The sequence below is a fragment of the Ambystoma mexicanum genome, chromosome 5q (assembly GCF_040938575.1).
Source record: "Ambystoma mexicanum isolate Mex_15411 chromosome 5q, UKY_AmexF1_1, whole genome shotgun sequence".
NCBI lineage: Eukaryota > Metazoa > Chordata > Amphibia > Caudata > Ambystomatidae > Ambystoma > Ambystoma mexicanum.
In genome coordinates this window covers 59,038,523-59,057,513 of record NC_090933.1, presented here as the reverse complement: position 1 = coordinate 59,057,513, position 18,991 = coordinate 59,038,523, and the positions used below count along the sequence as shown (strand labels likewise).

The 18,991-nt window shown below is 45.3% G+C and overlaps 1 protein-coding gene across 1 annotated transcript in view; it reads right to left on the bottom strand.

Annotated features, from left to right (window-relative positions):
• Positions 1-3,282: 3,282 nt before the first annotated feature.
• The window catches only part of MOCOS (molybdenum cofactor sulfurase), an 819,339-nt gene continuing 803,630 nt past the window's right edge, over positions 3,283-18,991 (bottom strand). Inside the window, exon 15 of the mRNA XM_069620525.1 lies at positions 3,283-4,049. Coding sequence (XP_069476626.1) covers positions 3,879-4,049 — 171 coding nt within the window. The 3' untranslated portion in view covers positions 3,283-3,878. The remainder of the gene's footprint in view (positions 4,050-18,991) is intronic.

Genomic DNA, 18,991 nt, shown 5'->3' with positions numbered 1-18,991 from the left:
TGTTATTGATAAAGTTGACCAAGTTCTCAAATAGTTATTTACGGTATATCAGATTTACCCTGTGGTGTTCACATGCACACAGGGGGTTTCCCTGCTTAAAGTGGGCTCCAACAAAGATTTCTTTAAAGGGCAATTCAGTGAAGAATGTGTATTATATTATTTGGCATACAGGCATTTTCTTTGGAGCGCTTTCCTTCTTCCAGAGCGTGCCATTCTTCTTTTGCCCTACAGATTTGTGTAAAGATTTATTTTAAGTTGTGAGGCAGATTGACCATGTGTGTTGGAGCTCTGTGGGTCACTTCTATTGAACACTGATTCCTAGATTATCCCCTCAAAGGCAACGGGGGTGAAAGTCTTGCATATTGGTCTAACACAGAATACAGAATGGGTGGACATGCAATCTGCTACTATGTGATCCTAATCAATTCATTTTATTTCACTGTCTTTTATTTTTACTTGCTGCTATAATTTTGAGCACCTTGGGTTGATTTTGTTCAACCTGAACTATGCTAACTGACTCACTCATGCAGGTTAGTAGATTAAAGTGTTGATAAATATAATCACTATTTATGTAGTGCACAGCGGACTGAATTGTCTGTTTGCTCTTCTCTGCAATTTGGCCTATGACCATGAGCCATCCTCATAGAAATGTCAAATGGTGACTACTGCAAGGTTTGGTGGGTGTGGGAGCTTTCCTGTGGCCTTCTTCTCCAAGAGACAACACAGATAACTCAAATATATGTTGCATGCAGTGTGTATTGTGTGGGGTGATTGCTGGGATTGCGTTTACTTGCTCTGCCAATTGATTTGTGTGTTAAACTGTTATGAGTCTAGGTGGAGAAGGTGGGACCATGGAACCTGGATTACAATGTGATCCTTCACAAAACACCTATCTCTTTGTGTTTGAGTCCATGTATCTGGCAAAATTGGGAGTCCTTAAAACAGTGATCACTAAGCGCTATATAAAAATTTTGAACAGGGTGTTTTGATGATATCTTGCATTTTCAAGCAGTTTGGCTTGGAGTGCTATTTTGTACCCGTCTCCCCACTTACTTCACATATGCAAAGCAGAATTTGCAATCTTACATTTGGGAACGCTGAATGTGTCTGGACAAGGGTTCCAAACTCTGAATAGGCTGCAAGGTGTGTAGTGGCCAACAGAGATGGGCATCCAGACATGCATCCAGTATGGGATGCCATTTGGTCTAAGACCAGGCCTGATGATACTCATGGAATATTTGAAGGACAGCAATTCGCATTTCAAGCCATTCTAATGCACTCTGAAATCAATGTTTTTACTCATATCAGCTGTGTACTTTATGCACTCAGCTGCTGCATACCTCGCCCATAGAATGGCACTTTTGTTTGTAAAACAGCCACACATTATTGCAGCCACAAAGAATTTTAAACTTGGAAATGTATAGTTTCTATGGGACAGTGAAACCCCTAAAATATGAAGGCAGGCCACATGGCTTTTCTCTCAGGGGTTCCATGTGTTAATATCCCCGCAAAAATATCACGATACAAAAATATTGCCATATTTTTGTGGCGATATTGACACATGGACCCTGCGGGGGACACCCATGCAACCCCCGCATTATTTTAAAATGTGCAGGGGACACCCCCGCAACCCCCGCTCCTACAAATTACCCCCCCCCCCCAAATTATCGCCTATGGCGAGACAAACGGCCATATGTACAGCAATATTTTTGGGGGGGATATTTTGTGGGGATACCCTCTCAGGATAGTGCTACGCACAAGCAATGCTTGATTGACCTTGGGACGGAATGCGAGACAGTAAAACTATTTTGCAGGTAACACACATCTCACTCCAACCACCCATCACCCCAATATCAAATGTGCGCAGTGTCGCAAATCACTGGAATTCATTGATGTGTGCCACTTTTATCAGTGCTGTGGGCCACTTTGTTTTGGGCCCAGGCTTACTCCTTGTCCCAGTCTGACCCTGTATGGGTCTCCCTAAAAGAGAACTACAGATTTCTCAAAGTATCCAGAACTGAGCACAAGGCATAGGACTCAGGCTCAGTGAATGCAAACACAGTTCCTGCCCTGCATGTTTATGCTCCCAAGAGAGTTTGCATTACCCCTAGGGTAGGTCAGAATTTAGGCCCAGGATAACTCGTGTATAGGGCGAATCACTGCACGTCTTCTAGCAATCTGTGCTTCGTCTTTCACTGACCCCAATTTGTGGAATAATCTGCCACTGCGACCCATCCTAAAAACTGACCACCTCAAATTCAGAAAGACTTTAAAACACTGGTGTAGCGGGGCTCCTCTGCAGTCCCCGCCATACCAGGTCTGCGGGGGCCTTACCCAGTCCTCCCCCATCAGGTTGAAGGCTGGGCCGCGGTTTGCAGTGCGAGAAGGAAACTCTGAGTAGGGGTTGGAGCTGACCGTGACATGTAGCACGTGTCACGTTCAGCTCCAACCCCTTCACCTCCGGCTTCCTCGTGGCTCATCTACAGGAACCAGGAAGCTCTCCCTGGTGAAGCTCTCCCTGGTTCCTGTTTGTGAGCAGTACAGAGGAGCCGAGGGTAGCCTGGAGTGACAGACTGAAGCTGGAAAAACAGATAAGGCTTTTAAAAAAAAAATGTGATGTGTATTTTGCATGTGTGACATGTGTGTCAGATGTATGTATGTGCTATGGGTGAGTGGTGGGTGAATGAGAACAAATGTGATAGTGTGTGTGTTTGAATGTTCTGTGTGGGTGTGTGCCTGTATGGAGAATGTAGTGAGAATGGATGTAAGAGAAGGTTTATGAGTGAGTGACTGGTGTGAATCAGTAGTAACGTGATAGTGTGTTTTTGAATGTGATGGGTGGATGGATGTGTGCATGTGTGGAGAATGCCGTGAGTGTGGATATAAGAGAAGCTTTATATGTGAGTGGCTGGTGGGTGAATGAGTATGAATGGGATAGTGTCTGTTTTAATGTTCTGGGTGGGTGGGTGCGTGCCTGTGTAGAGGATGCAGCGTCAGTGGATGCGAGAGAAGGTGTATGAGTGTGACTGAAAACACTGGTGTTAGATGCATCTGAAGGTCATGTGCTACCACTTCCTGTGATGTCACCTGTGGGTGTGGTCAAATGAAATCACATCCTGTGATGTCATTAGAAGTCAATGGTCGTGTGATGTCACATCCGCTTTCCCGGGCATTTTGGTGAAATGACGTCCCTGTGTACAACCTGCATCTACGTAGTGGCCGTTGTTAATTTTAGTTAATTTTAGTTTATTTTGAGTTCTTTCTGAAAGAAACTACCACACATTTACAAGCAACACTTTATTTCCTTTGAATAGCTGCCGACTTTTCACCTCACTGAACTTGGAAATATTATACAAACACAGGAAATAAAGACTTTGCTTTCTGCGTAACATTTTTAAATGACCAGTCCCATCTGCTCATCAAATAGTCAAATGCAGTGAGGTTTGTAGACTATCAGCAGTGAATATGCATGATACATATTGACACCCAATGAATTTCATTTGAGATTAAATACATATTTTTGCAGTCCTTCTAAAAATAAGACAGAATATTTGTAGTAAATTTGTAAATACTTTCAGCAGCCGCACAGGGAGCTTGATCGATACAGTGTTTGACCTAAGTTTGCCGAGGCCTACTTCCTACTTCCCTTTAAATACGTCGACAAATCTTATTAGTTTATGGCCAAAAATATATGGAACATCAGTAAATGACATACACTTCTTCCGTAAAAGTATCGCCATCTCACATCGATAAAGTCAATGGTAAAATATATAACATATTTTAAAGTGCTGTAGTTTTCGAAAACGAAATCTTTGATACATATTTACATCTGTTTGCATCAACTATTCTTGTGTAACTAGTTTCTCAATGTTTAACTACTATGCATTTTTCCAGCGAGTTTCTACATCCAGTAATTGTAGTCCACTGGTAGGTGCACATAGGCTTTCTTCATCCGCCTTCAGTTCTGGAAAGACTTTGTCTCCGACAGAGAGCACAGCAGGCCTGGAGGAGCCCAGGTTCTGATTCTGTAGGTACATGCCAAATGTAGTCTGTAAAAAACAAACAAAACAAAGATGAAGGGAAACTAGTGTATTTCAGAATGTGCCAGTAAATAGTCAGAAATATTAGGGCAAGAGACTGTCCAACTATGTGGCTCAGATTTTTCAGCAAAAAACGCACATTTCTTAAAGAGCACAGATTTTCTAAATTCCCTGTAGATTTCCAAAATCACCCAGTTTTGGCACCCTTTATTTATTTTTGTACTTATTTGGATATTTATAAGGCGCCTATACAACAAGACAGTGCTTCAAAGCACCACAAGCCACAGGGGAAGGGAACAAATAAACAATGAAAATGACAATGAATAAAATAGAAAAGAACAGCGATCCTACTAGGCCTTGTACATTCGGAGAAGTGCTATTAAGATCCCCTAGGGAAGGAAGTGCCAGAGGTGCCCGTTTGGGGAGGCAACAGCTAGTGCAAGGGTGGGACATCCCTGGGGAAGAGGGAGGTCTACCGCCCAAACCGGTAAGTGCAGGGCGGAGGCAAACCAACCGACAAGCAGGTGTTCACCCAGAGGGCAGTGCAGGGGGGTTTCTGAGGGCGATTGGGCAGATGGCCAGGACCCAATTGGACTCCTAAGAGATCAGGCCACCAATCTCAGCAACAGAAGGGATGGTTAGCACGGGGGGGTAGTGGGAAGGAGGATGAGAAGAGGACGTTCTTGAGTTGCTTGAGGTGGTCCAGTTCAAGCCAGATAAGAGAGAGGGAGACTTTTCCATAGGAGGGAGCCAGTTGAGGAGAGAGATCTCCCTCCAGCTATCTGCTTGGAGAAGCATTTGATCATCAGAGAGTTGGAGCAAGAAGATCGAAGGGGTCTGGAAGAAGAGGATTTGGTAAGAGAGTTGTAGGTAGATTGGACCCAGGCCCCAGACAGCCTAGTGGATGATGCAAAGGGTCTTGAATTTGATCCTTGCAACAACCGGGAGCCAGTGGAGTGATTTTAGAGTTGGAGAGATACTGTCCCAGGGCTTGAAGCCAAGGATAAGTCTCACAGCCCTATTCTGGATTAGCTGAAGAAGACGGAGTGAATAAAGAAGCAAGTTGAGGAAGATGCTGTTACAGTAATCTAGTCTATAGAAAACCAGAGCTCTAGAGACATTGAGCTTCTGGGGGAATGTGAGGAAAGAGGGAATGCCTCTAAGGAGGTGAAGTTGAAAGTGGGCCTCCTTGGCAAGGTCCAAAATGTGAGGTGCGAAGGAGAGAGAGGAGTCGAAGATAGCCCCAAGGTTTTTGGCCTCAGTGGAAGGAGAGAGAGAGGTGAACCCATGGAGGGTGGCCACATTGCAGGAGGGAAATAGTGAGCAGGTGTCCTGATAGGAAGGATCTCGGTCTTACTGGCATTAAGACAGAAATCATTTGGGGAGCACCAAGACTGAATAGCAGACAGGCAGTCAGGGATGATAGAGGAGGAAGTGGAGGAGTAATAGGGGAGCTTGAAGAAGAGTTGTGTGCCATATGCATAACACTGGAAATGAGGAAAGAAGGCAGAAATCAGGTGAGCAAGAGGTGCAAGGTAGATGTTGAACAGCCTGGGTGAGAGGATAGAGCCCTGGGGAACACCACATGTAGAGAGAGTGGTGGAGGAGGAGAAGGAGCCCAGGAGCTCTTGGGAAGGGGCGGTAAGTGAGGAAGGAGGTCAGCCAGTCCAGTGCACGACCTGAGATACCAAGTTTATCTTGGAGCCGCTTTATGAAGATAGAATGGTTGACCGTGTCAAAGACGGAAGAGAGGTCAAGGAGAATGAGAACAGCAGGAGAGTTGAGTCAAGATTTGCAAGCAGTTCTTCACAAGTGTTCAGGGGAGTAGTTTCCGTGCCTCTGGATGCTCGGAATTCAGATTGATGGTCGTGTAAACAACCAACGAGCTCAGTCTGTTGGGTCAGTTGGGGGAAGACCAACTTCTCCAGCAGTTTCCCAAGGAAGGGTGTAGTAGAGATAGGGCGGTAGTTGGTTGGACACGAGGGGTCGACTGAAGGCATTTTTAGGAGTGAGAGCACAAGGGAGTGCTTGAGAGAAGAAGGGAAAGAGCCAGATGCAAAGGAGTGGTTTCAGAAGTGAGGGGGCGACTGAAGGCATTTTTAGGAGTGGGAGCACAAGGGAGTGCTTCAGAGAAGAAGGGAAAGAGCCAGATGCAAAGGAGTGGTTGCAGAAGTGAGCCTCCGTGAGGGAGGAGATGTTGTCCTTAAAGGTTCTGGAAGAACAGGGAGAAACCTGTTTGGATGAGACCTATTTAGAGTGGACTCTAGAGATATCATCTGTTGTGCTAGGTGAGAAGGAGGAGAGAGTGCGTATGGGTGGAAGACAGACCAAGGGAGGCAGGGCGAAAGGGGGAGGAATGGAGGAAGGGGAAGAAGAGAGTCCAGAATGTCCTGCGTTTTACTGGTGAAATGGGTGGTGAGTGTGGTACAGAGGGCCTGAGAGGAAAGCGGCGAGGTGGAGACTGCAGATGGATTGGCTAGTTCCTTGCAGATTTTGAAGAGTTTAGCCAGGTTGTTAGCTGGTCCAGAGATACGGGTCTGGATGTGGGCCCTCATCTTGGAGCGAATAGAGAGACAGTATTGTCTTTGGAGTAGGCGACAGGCCAGTTTGTCGGGATGAGCCCGAGCTCTGCCACTTCCATTCAGCAATTCTGTACTTGCGTTTCAGAGCGGCTAGATCAGAGTCATACCAGCTTTTATGCTTGGAGGCAGGTTTCAGGGTGGATCCTCATGACAGGGCAATAATGTCAAGAGTGTTAGTGATAGCAAGAGGAAGACTGGCAAGGACAGGTTCAGTGGGAGAGTCGAGGAGGGGAATGAGGAGGGAGGAAGGTGGAGGCAAACGCAGCAACTGACACTTGTTTCATCGGTCGGATGACCGCGAAGGAGGCCGGCAGTGCTGGTGGAGGCTCGGTCAGGGGTCCAAGAGATCCCACATGAGAGGAGAGGAGAGAGTGGTCAGACCAGGTGATAGGGGTAGTGAGAGGGTTGGAAAACGGGAGATCATTGGGGATGAAGATATCAACAGGGTGTCTGGACGAGTGCCTGTACACAGCCAGTAAGCTTCAAGGACTTCCCTTGAAGCTTTCTGGCTGCATAGAAGCTGCAGAACACTTGCTTACATCTGACGAGTACCGCCCTATATTTGCTGAATATACAGAAATACAGAATTTTGGATCACTAATTTCACCACATATTTATGTGGGTGGGTGGGTAAAGTTAATAAAACATGTGGAGGGGCACCTGGGGCATATGGGGGGTCTCCCCCGCATATATATGCAGTAATATGGGGTGAAAGAAAAAAAGAAATCAGTATTTTATTTTCGAAAATATCCCATAGATCCCATCTGACGTGATGCTTGAGCATACACAATGTTGAAAAGTGCCATTCTTAAGTGTGATTGGACATTGAAGTTGCTGCAAGTACTTCTATGGGTGGTGCTGCCAGGGAGACACAGACAGATGATATATTTTGAAGAATTTACGGTTTGCTACAGTGATACTATTGAGGTAGAACTGTTAACAACTGTGGACTGTGTATGTGGTGGATACGAAGCAGCACAACCAGCTTTCAAATTCTGTGTTTTGAACCATACATTTGAGTGTGTTGCCAGGCTATTTTGTAATTTTTCAAACTTACTAGGCACCACTTTGGGGTTATCTGAGCTGAATTCTGTGTACGCATGTGCAATATCTCATTTTCATGTATACTGTAGGCCTCCTTGAAGTGTGACCCCAGCACTTCTGTAACTGTGAATCGGTTTCTGTGTAGACCATGCCCTGATGCCAGATTTAGGCCTCCTCACACAACGTCGCTGTCCCAGGGCTACATTCCATACATACGCTTGCTTCAACCAACGGAGTTTAAAGTGAAAATGTTCCCTTTTTCTAAACTAAAAAATCTCCAGTGTGTGTTTTTCTTTGTTACTCATTCAATCTGCAAATATCATCTGGTGAATAATTCTATGTAACTTTGAAAGTCAATAACTTATACAATCCCAAGATATTTTTTTAGTTCGCCCAACAAAAGAATGCCAGACAATTTTCTCTTTGAGTCAATGGAATTTGCGGCAGAGAGAAAAGCCAGCAGTGTCATAGAGGAAGGCTGTGTGAGTAGAGGAAGGAAGGCGTGCTGTACAGAGGCAGCTATGAGCATAGCCTAGCAGCTCAGCTGGCACAGACATCTCAAGGTAAAGAAATTGGTCTCTCCCTAATTTTTTGTTTTCGGGGGATCAATCTTGAAAAAAAGGGCGAGAATATAGACAATAAAACCCACCAGAAGGTTGATTACTGCTCTCTTTATCCCAAGTTGTTCAACAGGACAGTGCACACTTTACAGTATCCTTTAGTTCGGTGAAAGACAGGATCTCCACACAAATAAACTCTCAAAATACTTGCCATTTTATTAATACATGGGAAATCATCTAAAAACCATTAATCAAAAAACACAATAAAACAATAGACCGTTAATGCAAAGGTGGGGTTAGTAAGTGACTTAGGTCCATATCCTATAGATCCAATCAATATGTCAATTTGTTTCACAAGACATTATAAATGATGAGTATTTTGAGAGTTTAGTATGTGTGGAGATCCTGCCTTTTGCTGAAATATAGGATAGTGGAAAGTGTGCACTGTCCTGTTGAACAACTTGGGATAAAGAGAGGGGTAACCAACCTTCTGTTGGGGTTTTTTTTGTTCTTTTTTTTTTTTTACAATGATCTCAAGGGATGCTCAAAATAAAACATATTGCACCTCATTTCGCATTTGGTGCTGATTTGACACTGCAATTGTTTACTGTTAGCCCCACACAGTTCTGCAGGGGAATGGCAGTGTCAATCCATAGGACTGCATGGGGACTTTTGCTGGATTTATTGTGAGCAGTCTTTCCGTACGGAAAATCCACAGATTTTTGGCTCTTAAGTGGAGGATTTAATGGCTGGGGGCAAATCCTCTACTTCATGGTCAAACTCGGAATTCGGTGGTGCAGTAAAAATGCCTGTTATTCTATTACCACTCAAAAAGTGGCGGCAACGCAATTGCCGCCACTTTTTTTTTATACCACACTGCTGAATAATGAGGCACATTGAGTGCAGTTTGATATAGCTTGTTCCATTATTTTTGGCATGACATTGAAGAATACTAATGCAGATTTTGACCTTCCTTTCCGCGTCGTTTCTGTTTCCCCGGCAAACTTTATCTTTTCTCCAGCAGAAGTGTTCCTTCCGATGGGTTTTTGTAAAAAGATTATACTTAGTCATTTGGAGACAAGGTTCATTCCTGCAAATTGAAATGATATCTTTTTCCTGATATATTGATATTTGTGGCATAGTAGCCAGAAACATTAAGGAGAGAAAATGAATTTTGAGCATCCCTCCACTTCCCATTACCTTGCAGCCCCCCCTTCTCCCCATTTTCCCACAAAGAGCAATCCTGCAGAGAGTTGTGAAATTACATTCCTTAGTTTCCCCCATTTTGCGCGAAGCATTCCTCATCTATTTCCCAACCTACATTCCCAAGCATTAAGGTTCATGTATGCGTTCAATAGACGGACTCACGAGCCAGGCCCTTCCTCCACAAAGTAAAGGAATGTAGTCTTTGGTGAACTAGTCCAAGACTAAGGAATTCTCTCTGGGAATATTTCAGTCCACGAGTTTCCCCACATTCAGTGGATCCCCCAAATAAAGTGAGGTGGTTCTGCCCACTTTTATTGGGATGTAGTAACCAGCTTGGCAGCTGCGGTCGCATGAGCCACAATCCTCCAGTCCCCTCATCCCATCCGCTCCAAAGTCTGGGATCCAGTTCCAAAGCTTACAATCAGTGGGTCTGAGGTTGCTGGGAAGCCCAGAATTTCTTTCAGAGTGTTCAGGACCCCCTTTGCATGAATCCCGAGGGCCTGACATGAACAGACTGGATCATTCCTTCATCGCCTCAATTCCTCCAGCGGCCGTCAGATTGTGAGGGAAAGGTGATCCCGCTAGGATGGCATTCCAACCATATATAACTTCATGCCTCGTGAAATCCATGTACAGTCCGGCTTTCCTGCCAACAGTCTCCGGCTCACCCTTGTATTGAAACGGAAGCACCATACTTGGGACCCTAGGACACAAGCAGGTGTCTGAGATCCTGCAGCAACAGGAGCTTGGTCACAATTAAGGGCAATCAGGAGGCATGAAGTGGGCAGCAAATGGCTAAGCAAGATGGAAACACGCACATGTTAGATTTTAAACCGGATAGCATACTAAATGTCACAGTGTCAGAGAGCAGAGTCTGACACATCGAAGGCACTCGGCGTTGGAGCAAAGTCTGAGACGAAGTAAGGGTTCAAGCAGGATTGGCGGGTGTGTATCCTGGTACTTGTAGTCCTTCATTTATAAATGGGAATTTAACACTGCACGTATATTAAAGGAATGCAAAATGACATGAGCTAAAAGACAGGACCTGGAGAATATGTTTTGTAAGCTCTTTATCTTCATACGCTTGAACAAAAGAAGGATACATGACCAAGGAGTGACTCTGGATGAGATAGGTGCGAAATAGTTTGTAAACAGTCCTACGTTTATTGGGATTCAGCATTTCCTCCTCAGCAGTTACTTTGCAGGCAGAATACTAATGTTTGACGGACCACAAAACACATAATACTGCTCTGCCAATAAGCTGAATTTATTACAATGGCCAGGTAGATCCCCCCCTTTACTAAAAGGGACCTGCATTGCCTTGTTACCTTGTGTTCACTGACATCACTTCCTGTAGTGTAATTGCACACAATCTAGTCTAATTACTCTCCCACTCTCATCTGTGTAGAACGTGTGCCTGCTGTTACAAAGCCACATGCATGAGGTTAGTATCAGAATCAAGGGATGAGAATGCGGTCAAGAGTGTGGAATAGTTGGAAATGGTGCACGAAGGGATAGGCTCCATTCAAATATGGCTGCCAGAGGTGATATAAGAATGGAAATGGCAGTAATTATGTTTTAGGCCAGGAAGGCCTTCATAAACCAGAATGACAATCAAGATAGCTTCCAATGTTTTTCCTTCTTGTTGCTGGCTCTGGAATTGCCTTTCTTTCTGAAATGTTTTTATTTGTTTCTGAATTTCTTTTAGGTCTCTTTGTTTTCCCTGCATCCCTCCCCTTCCTCTTTCTTCCACCCTTAGCTGAGGGTTGTTGTTTGCTAAATGGTTCGGGTCCCTGGTTTCTCTGAGTAGTGCAGATTGCTGGGTCAATCCATATTCTCTTCACAGTGGGTTTCCTCTGTCTATTCCACTGTCATTCATTACTGTTTTCCCTTCCTCTGGCTGAACAGAAACTCCTGTTTCATTGTCCCTCCATTCTTCTTGCCTGCTTGCCTATCTGGGGATTCCTTTTTCCTACTCAGTTCCCTATTCCTTAAAACGTGTCTGTCCTCCTAGGGAACTTTACTCCCTCTTCTCACAGATCGCCCATACACATCTGTGGTGGCTGCTTGCGTCTGTTCTTCTTGCCCTCTGCAGTCTACTGCTTTGGGTCACACTGCTCCTTTCACCCCATTTGCAAGCCAACTCTACTACTGCTTCTGTGCTAGCTCTTCCCGTGCTGGGAATATCTACCTCGCATTTTGTTGACGTCTCATCGGGCCCATTTGTCACTCCAAACGACTTAGCCTGACTGATCAAATCCTATAGGTTTGTACCATTGGCACCATTTCTGTATTTGAACTAGCTCTCTGCTAAATAAGCTTCAATTTTCTCCTCTCTGAGGTCAGTCTGTCTGTCTTGTGGTGTTTGGAGCTCTGTTTTTTTGTTGCAGATCCATAGCAGCTGTTTCACAGGGTTCACTACTTCCGCTTCTTGTTCGGATTTCTTTTTCTGTAATCCCTGTTCCCCTGACCAGCCAGGATGATGCTAGGTTGAGGCAGCCAGCAACTTCAAGGCTTATAAGCAGTATTCTTGACACAACTTCTATATCTCACTGCACTGTAGTAATAGTTTGTTGGTTCCCACATATTGCCCCAGACCTGGTCTCTCCCCAGCCAGGTTTATTCCCCTCCCCCTGAGGAAATGACCAGCATTCAGTATAAGGAAGAGCTAGAAATGTCCCTAGCAGTTTGGTAGACCTCTCTTCGAAACTATAGAAAGAAGTCTTACTTTACTCAACCTGACACTTAGAGGATGGGATTGGGGTAACTTTGGGTTCTGGGGACTGCCACCTGTTCTGTGATGCAGGCCATGGAGTCGGTACACGGGGGATCCCCAAGGGCCCCCATACCATCCCCAGCCTGTAGATAAACTCCCACTTCCATTGGAAACTTGTTACAGCCTAGAAACCGCATGTCTAATAATAAAGTGACAAAATATATGGATCAGAAATGAGTTACTCGCTGAAACACCTCAGTGGGAGTTTGCAAGATACCTTGTCCATGCTGGGAATATTGTTTGCACTGATGAGCCAGGGCACCAGGTGTAGGGATGCAAGGTGCATTGTAGTTCATCGAGGACCAACGCAACATTCTGACAATTTGAGTGAATTGTAAAGGCGAAAAGGCAGATTGGAAGGGCTGGGGATTACTGAAACAAAGCAGTGGCACAGTTCTACAGTGACACGTGGTTCCAGTATCTTTTGTCATTCACACACCGTGCTTCACGCCTCAGCCTCTTTGGCCTCCGATGCAGCATGCAGCAGTCGAGGGCTTGGGCCCAGTGGCCTCAGAAGAGAGGCATCTGCAGAAATTGCTAATTTTGCTATAGTCGCTGCAGTTCTGCTTATCATGGGATGGTGGCATTTCGGTTCCATGTGATTTCATCGCCTGCTGTTTCATCGCAGGGTTTTTTACCGCAGATTTTTTTTTTTCAAAAAAAGAGGTTACCCCCTCAAACCCCCATCCCCTTTACTTATTTTTATATCCCTCTACACCCACACACAATTTATATAATTTTTTAATCCCCCAAAGAATTCGATGATTTTTTTTTTAAATTACGTCGTACCGGCATTTCATGAAGCACAGTGGCTATAAAAAAATAATTTGGAGTCTCTGGTGGCATTTTTAGCAATCTGTCTATCCCTGATAGTACAGTGTTTGCCCTACCTAACGTAAATCTAAATAGGGTGATAGTCGTCTGTGAGAGTGTCCAAAGTAATACAATGTCCTCCATCCCAATGTACCCTTTTCTGTCCCGACCACTGTTCAAAAAGACTCAAACAAAAAGAGGGGTCCAGGAAAATGACGCCCTTCTCATGGACAGGCTTTTATAGCCTCAGCAAGTCTTTTTTGGGACGGCTTTTGGTGATTCAATGAAGAAGTTCCTTTAGTTCTTCAAAGGAGCTCTTGTCCCACCTGGGCCTCAACTTTTCTACTAATGGCACAGTTCCTTGTTCAAGTCCAAGCTTTCATAGCCAGTGATCCTGGTCTTGGCTATCCTCCAAACCAGTAAATGTCTTTCTGTTCCTGATTAACTTCTGAAATACTTGGGCTCTTCCCATCTACGTTTGGTTTAGTTTCACATACATTTCTTCCAGTAACTGTGGATAGTTGATCTCCATCCACTTCTCTCTCACTCTCAGCTTTTCATGTATTTTATACCTTGCAATACTTTCGTCTTTATAGTTTCCTTTCTCCTCTCAACATTGACTAGAACTGGGATGAATTTGGTTACTCCCTTGGGTGCTTTAGGCATCTTGACACCATTCACTTGTACTCAGACGAGTATGAGTGGTAGCTTGGTAAACTCTGTTACTCTTCCAACATTCAGTAGTGCTGGGACAAGCATGATTGGTCCCTTGGTAATCTCTGAATAACGTCACCCCATTCAATTGTACTGGGAGGAGTATGATGGGTCCCTTGATAATCTCTGTTATGTTTACACCATTTACTGGTAGTGGTATGATTGGTCACCTGGTAATTGTTGTTAATCTTCCAACATTCACTGATACTGGGATGAGTAGGATTGGTCCCTTGGTAATCTTCATTCAATTTGTGTCACTTCCCCCACCCGGGTCTCCCACCATTCCCGTTACCACATGGAGGATAGGTGTCACCGGTTCTTCCTGTGGGATCAGGTTTGCTCGTCTGATATAACCTGCGTGGACTTGCCCCTCCTTCTTCCGCGGCTCCACGCAGCTTTCCTGGTATGTGCTCGGCGTTGTTCATGGACTGCTCAGTCCACCCTGTCTGTGTCACTCCACTGCCTCCAGGCCTTTCCCGGATGTTCGGTTCGGACTTGTGCTTCCCAAATGCTCCTATATTCTCTCTGTCTGGGCTGGCCACTCTACATAAGGCAACTTTGCGTTGGCCAACTGCTTCCTCAGCTTGGATTCGAATCTCCCGAGCTCCGGGAACGAGATCTCCTTCCATTGGTCCTTCTTTGGTTTTTATGAGAAAGTGCTCAGTCCTCCCCAGGGCAGACTCACCGTCCTTTGTCTTTTTCCATGGTGCATTCACCATTATTTGCCCTATCTTCTCAGTGTGGTTGGCTGTCTTCTTCTTCTTCTTCTTCTTCTTCTTCTTCTTCTTCTTCTTCTTCTTCTTCTTCTTCTTCTTCTTCTCCTTCTTCTTCTCTGATAACATTACAGTAGCAAATAGTGACTGGCTTGGAAGGAAAGTTTTAATTCTTTTAATTACCTCCCCAGGAGAGGTTATAGGCAGTTCCTGGACAGAACTGGATCCCTGTCCCCAAAAGGGGAATCTCGCCCTGTGAAGTCCCACTGACTGCCACCCCTAGGGGGATTGTTGTGTAGCAGGCTCATTTCCCTAACCTCACAGGGAAGGGCTCCCCTCTGGGGAGAAGTGACGAGATCCTGTGAATCATCACATACCCTTCCCCTTAGGGCCTTCAGGGGTGGTATCGCCCGTATATAAGCCTTCTGCTTCGGGAATTACTTTAGCGAAAGCTTCGGATAGGTTTTGCTCAGCATAATGAAACAATCCTAAGTCTGGAATAAGTTCAGCCTCTTCCACCTGAGGGTCTTGTTCATTCTGGGTGGGTCGATCTGCTTCCCCAAATCTTAGGGTACCCCTTTCCTAACCTCTTGTTCTGGGACTTCTTTGGGAATAGGGAAGATGGCATTTTAAGTATCCCCTGGGCCATCTTTTCTGCCACTTTTACATGGTAGGCCTGTTTCCCCTGATTATATATTAGTATTTTGACATCACCTCTATAGTCAGGGTCTATGAAACCAGCCATGACATTTATTTATTTATTGGATATTTGTAAGGTGCCCATAAAACAAATGGTGCTTCGAGGCATCACTTGGCAAAAAGGGGGTGGGGGAACAAGGTAGAGAGATAACAATAACGGTCCTACTAGGCCTTGTGAAATGTGGATCTTGCAAGTGCAGTAACAAGAAGTGTGAGGGAGAGTGGGGGAAGTGCTGCTCTGCGTAAATGTGAAGTGCTAAAGTGGGAAGGGAAGAGCAGGGCAAAGAGGAGAGAGTGCAAGTGAAAAGGGGGAGGTGGAGGAAGGGGGGAGAGGGCAACAGGGCCTAGGAAACTGCCGAGGAAAGGTCAGGTAGGCAAGGGCCAGGGAATGCATGGGATGAGGGTCCACATGCTAAGTGCAAGGAAGGGGGAGGACTGGGTGGGGGGCATGGTGCTCTATAGAACTCAGAGGGAACCAGGCAGCCTGTCACTGCATCAGATGGGGGCATTAGCAGGGGAGGGGAAGAGGGAAGGAAGAAGAGAAAAGGAGGGTCTTGAGCTTACTGAATTTAAGGAGATCCGGCTCAAGCCTGAGAGGGGCAGGGAGACCATTCCAGAGTGAGGCTATTGTGGAGGAGAGAGATCAACCCTACACTCTTTGATTAGAGAAGCGCCTGATCTGTAGAGACCAAAGGGCTCTAGCAGGGAGGTACTTAGGGAGAGAGAGTTAGATGTAGCAGGGACCCATGCCCCAGAACGCCTTGTGGATGATGTAGAGGGTCTTGAACTTGATCCTAGCAGCAACCAGGAGCCAGCGGAGTGATTTTAGGGCAGGAGAGATGTGGTCCCTGGGCTTGAGACCAGGGATAAATCTTGAAGTCCTATTCCAGATATGTTGAAGGGGGCAAAGGGAGGATGAAGGAAGATTGAGGAAGAGGCTGTTGCAGTAGTCCAGCCTGGAGAGGACCAGAGCTCTAGAGACATTGAGTTTCTGGGGGAACGTGAGGAAAGTGAGGAAAGGGAGAAGGCCTTTGAGGACATGCAGCTGATAATGGGCCTTCTTGGCAAGGTCTGCGATGTGAAGAGAGAAGGAGAGAGTGGCATCAAAGATGACACAAAGGTTGTTTGCCTCAGAGGTGAGTGAGGGAGCGGACCCATAGAGGGCAGCCAGAAGTTGGAGGGAAGGAGGGAGCAGGGGTCTCAATTAGGAGGATCTCAGTCTTACTGGCATTAAGGCAGAGATCATTGGCAGCATACCATGCCTGAAAAGCAGTCAGGGATGAGAGAGAAGGAAGAAGAGGCAGTGGAGGGAAGCTTGAATGACAGTTGTGTGTCATCTGCATACCACTGGAAGTGAGAAGAGAAGGAGGAGATCATTTCGGCCAGAGGAGCATGGTAGATGTTGAAGAGCCACGGCAAAAGGATGGAGCCTTGCGGGATGCCACAGGTGGAGGGTGTGATAGGGGAGAGAAAAGGGCCCACTTGAACCTGGGAAGGTCAGTCAGAGAGGAATGAGGTCAACCAATCCAGTGCCAGGCCTGTGATGCAAGGGTGTCACAGAGCCGATTTGTCTGGGTGGCATTATTGATCGTGTCAAAGGCAGAGGAAAGATCCGGAAGGATAAGTACGGATGAAGAGTTGGAATCGAGATTTGAGAGCAAGTCTTCACACGTGTTCAGTAGAACAGTTTCTGTGCCTCTGGCTGTTCTGAAGCCAGACCGCTGGCCATGGAGACAACCAACAGATTCAGTGTTTCCATGCCAACCCTTACTTAGAAGCAAGCCTTACATAAGTTCCTTGGGGAGGTGACAGAATGAGTCCAATGGGAATTAACTGGCGTTCTCTTGCTTCAATGGTGATCTCGGTACTAGTATGGAGGTCGAACCAAATCGACTCTTTGGTGGCGACAGTCGGGGCCAATGCTCTAGGAGTAAGCTTGATACGTTTTAGGGTCCCCCAACGTTTATCAGTGGGGCATGATCCCACTTCTTACACCATATTTGGTAGGTCAGAAGGAGACAGAGTCACTGTTGGCATTTTAGCAATCTCTTTTATTTAAATAATAAAGGAAAAATCCTGCCTATCCTTAATAGTATAGTGTTTGCCATACCTAACGTAAATCTAACTAAGATGTTCATGGTCAGTGAGAGTGTCCAAAGTAATAAACTGCCCTCCATCCCAAATTACCCTATTCTGGGCCTCATTCATGGAATTGTTTGCACTGTGCACAGTGACTTTTCACTGATGCAAAGTAGCTTTGCACTGCCAACAAACACCCTGATTCATGGAGCAGTGCAAAGTGTATTTTTGCACTGCAAAGTGACTTTTCACCCCAGAAATACACTTTGCACTTCTTCATGAATCAGGGTGGAGCTGTGCAAAGTATATTCCAGTGTATTTCTCTCTCTCTCTCCCTCTCTCTCTCTCTCTCTCCCTCTCTCTCTCTCTCTCTCTCTCTCTCTCTCTCTCTCTCTTTCTCTCTCTCTCTGTTTCATGTATTTTATACTTTGCAATACTGTCCTCTTGATAGTTTCCTTTCTCTTCTGTTCCTTGGTTTTTATGGTTGGGTCCTCCCCAGCGTAGACTCACATTCCTTTGTTTCTTTCCATGGTGAATTTGCAATGCTTTTCCCTATATTCTTCGTCTCAGTGTGGTTGGTTGCCAACCACTGATTATTCTTCATGGTTCTCCCATTCTTCTTCTTCTTGTTCATAGTATGAGCAGTTGTGAAGATTGATTACTGATATCATTACAGTAGCAAATAGTGACTGGTTTGTAGGGATGGTTGTGATTATTTGATGTTATAGTTACCTCCCCAGGAGACGTAATAGGGAGTTCCAGGATTGAACGGGATTTCCTGTCCGCAAGAGGGGAGTCTCTCTCTGTGTGGTGCCTCTGCCAGAGTTCAGCAGCTTAGATCCTGGATCCTTTATTATGCACCTCATATTGCATAATAAGAACATTTAAGATACGTTTGATTAATATTAACATTAATAAAACAATGCAGTGTGGTACATGTTCAAAATACTTACCTCCTTTTAACTGTGAAGGTTCCCTAATGTATGGAATAGCAGTATTTACATGCTTGTAAAAATGGCAAAACTCTGTTAAAATTTGCTTTTTCAGGGTATCTTTTGGCTATATCCCGCCAAGAGCCAAGAAGAGCCAGATCATCAGGTAAATTACAAGGATGGCATTGTCAAACATGTGTTAATTGGATGCAGGGAAATTGTCAACACTCACAAAGCTGAGTGTAATTGCGAAGAGTAAATGAAGGTGAAATTGTCCTTAGAGAAAACACTGCAGGCAAATTACGCTTTGCAGGTGGAGTTTTTTAATGGATTTCAATATAATTCTCTGTTATTTATCAGGTGCTGATGAGAGGCGTATTCCATTATAATCCGCTGGATGAAAATCTCATGAAGTCATAAAACCAAGTGCTCTCCCAAGATGAAGGACAAAAGCAAAGCGGTGATGTGTCCTACATCTTGGAAGGGAACAGAAATGAGCTGGAATGGAAAATAGAGGCATACAGGTAATTTTACGCTTTCATTTTCCACTCCACTCATTTGAAATTCTTTACGCCTTGGAGGACCAACGCAACATCCTTACAAATCGATTGACAGATTATGGCAAAGGGCAGATTAGGACCGCTGGGTTTGCTGCAAGACAGCAGTTGGGCTCATCTATAAGGAAACTTGGTTCTGGTACGTTTTGTTAGTCACACACCGTGCTTCATGCCTCTGTCTCCTTTGCCTCCGATGCAGCATTGCACAGTTTGGGGTGTGGGCCCAGTGGCCTCAGCACAGGGGAATCTGTGGGAATTTCTCCTTATCAGGGGATG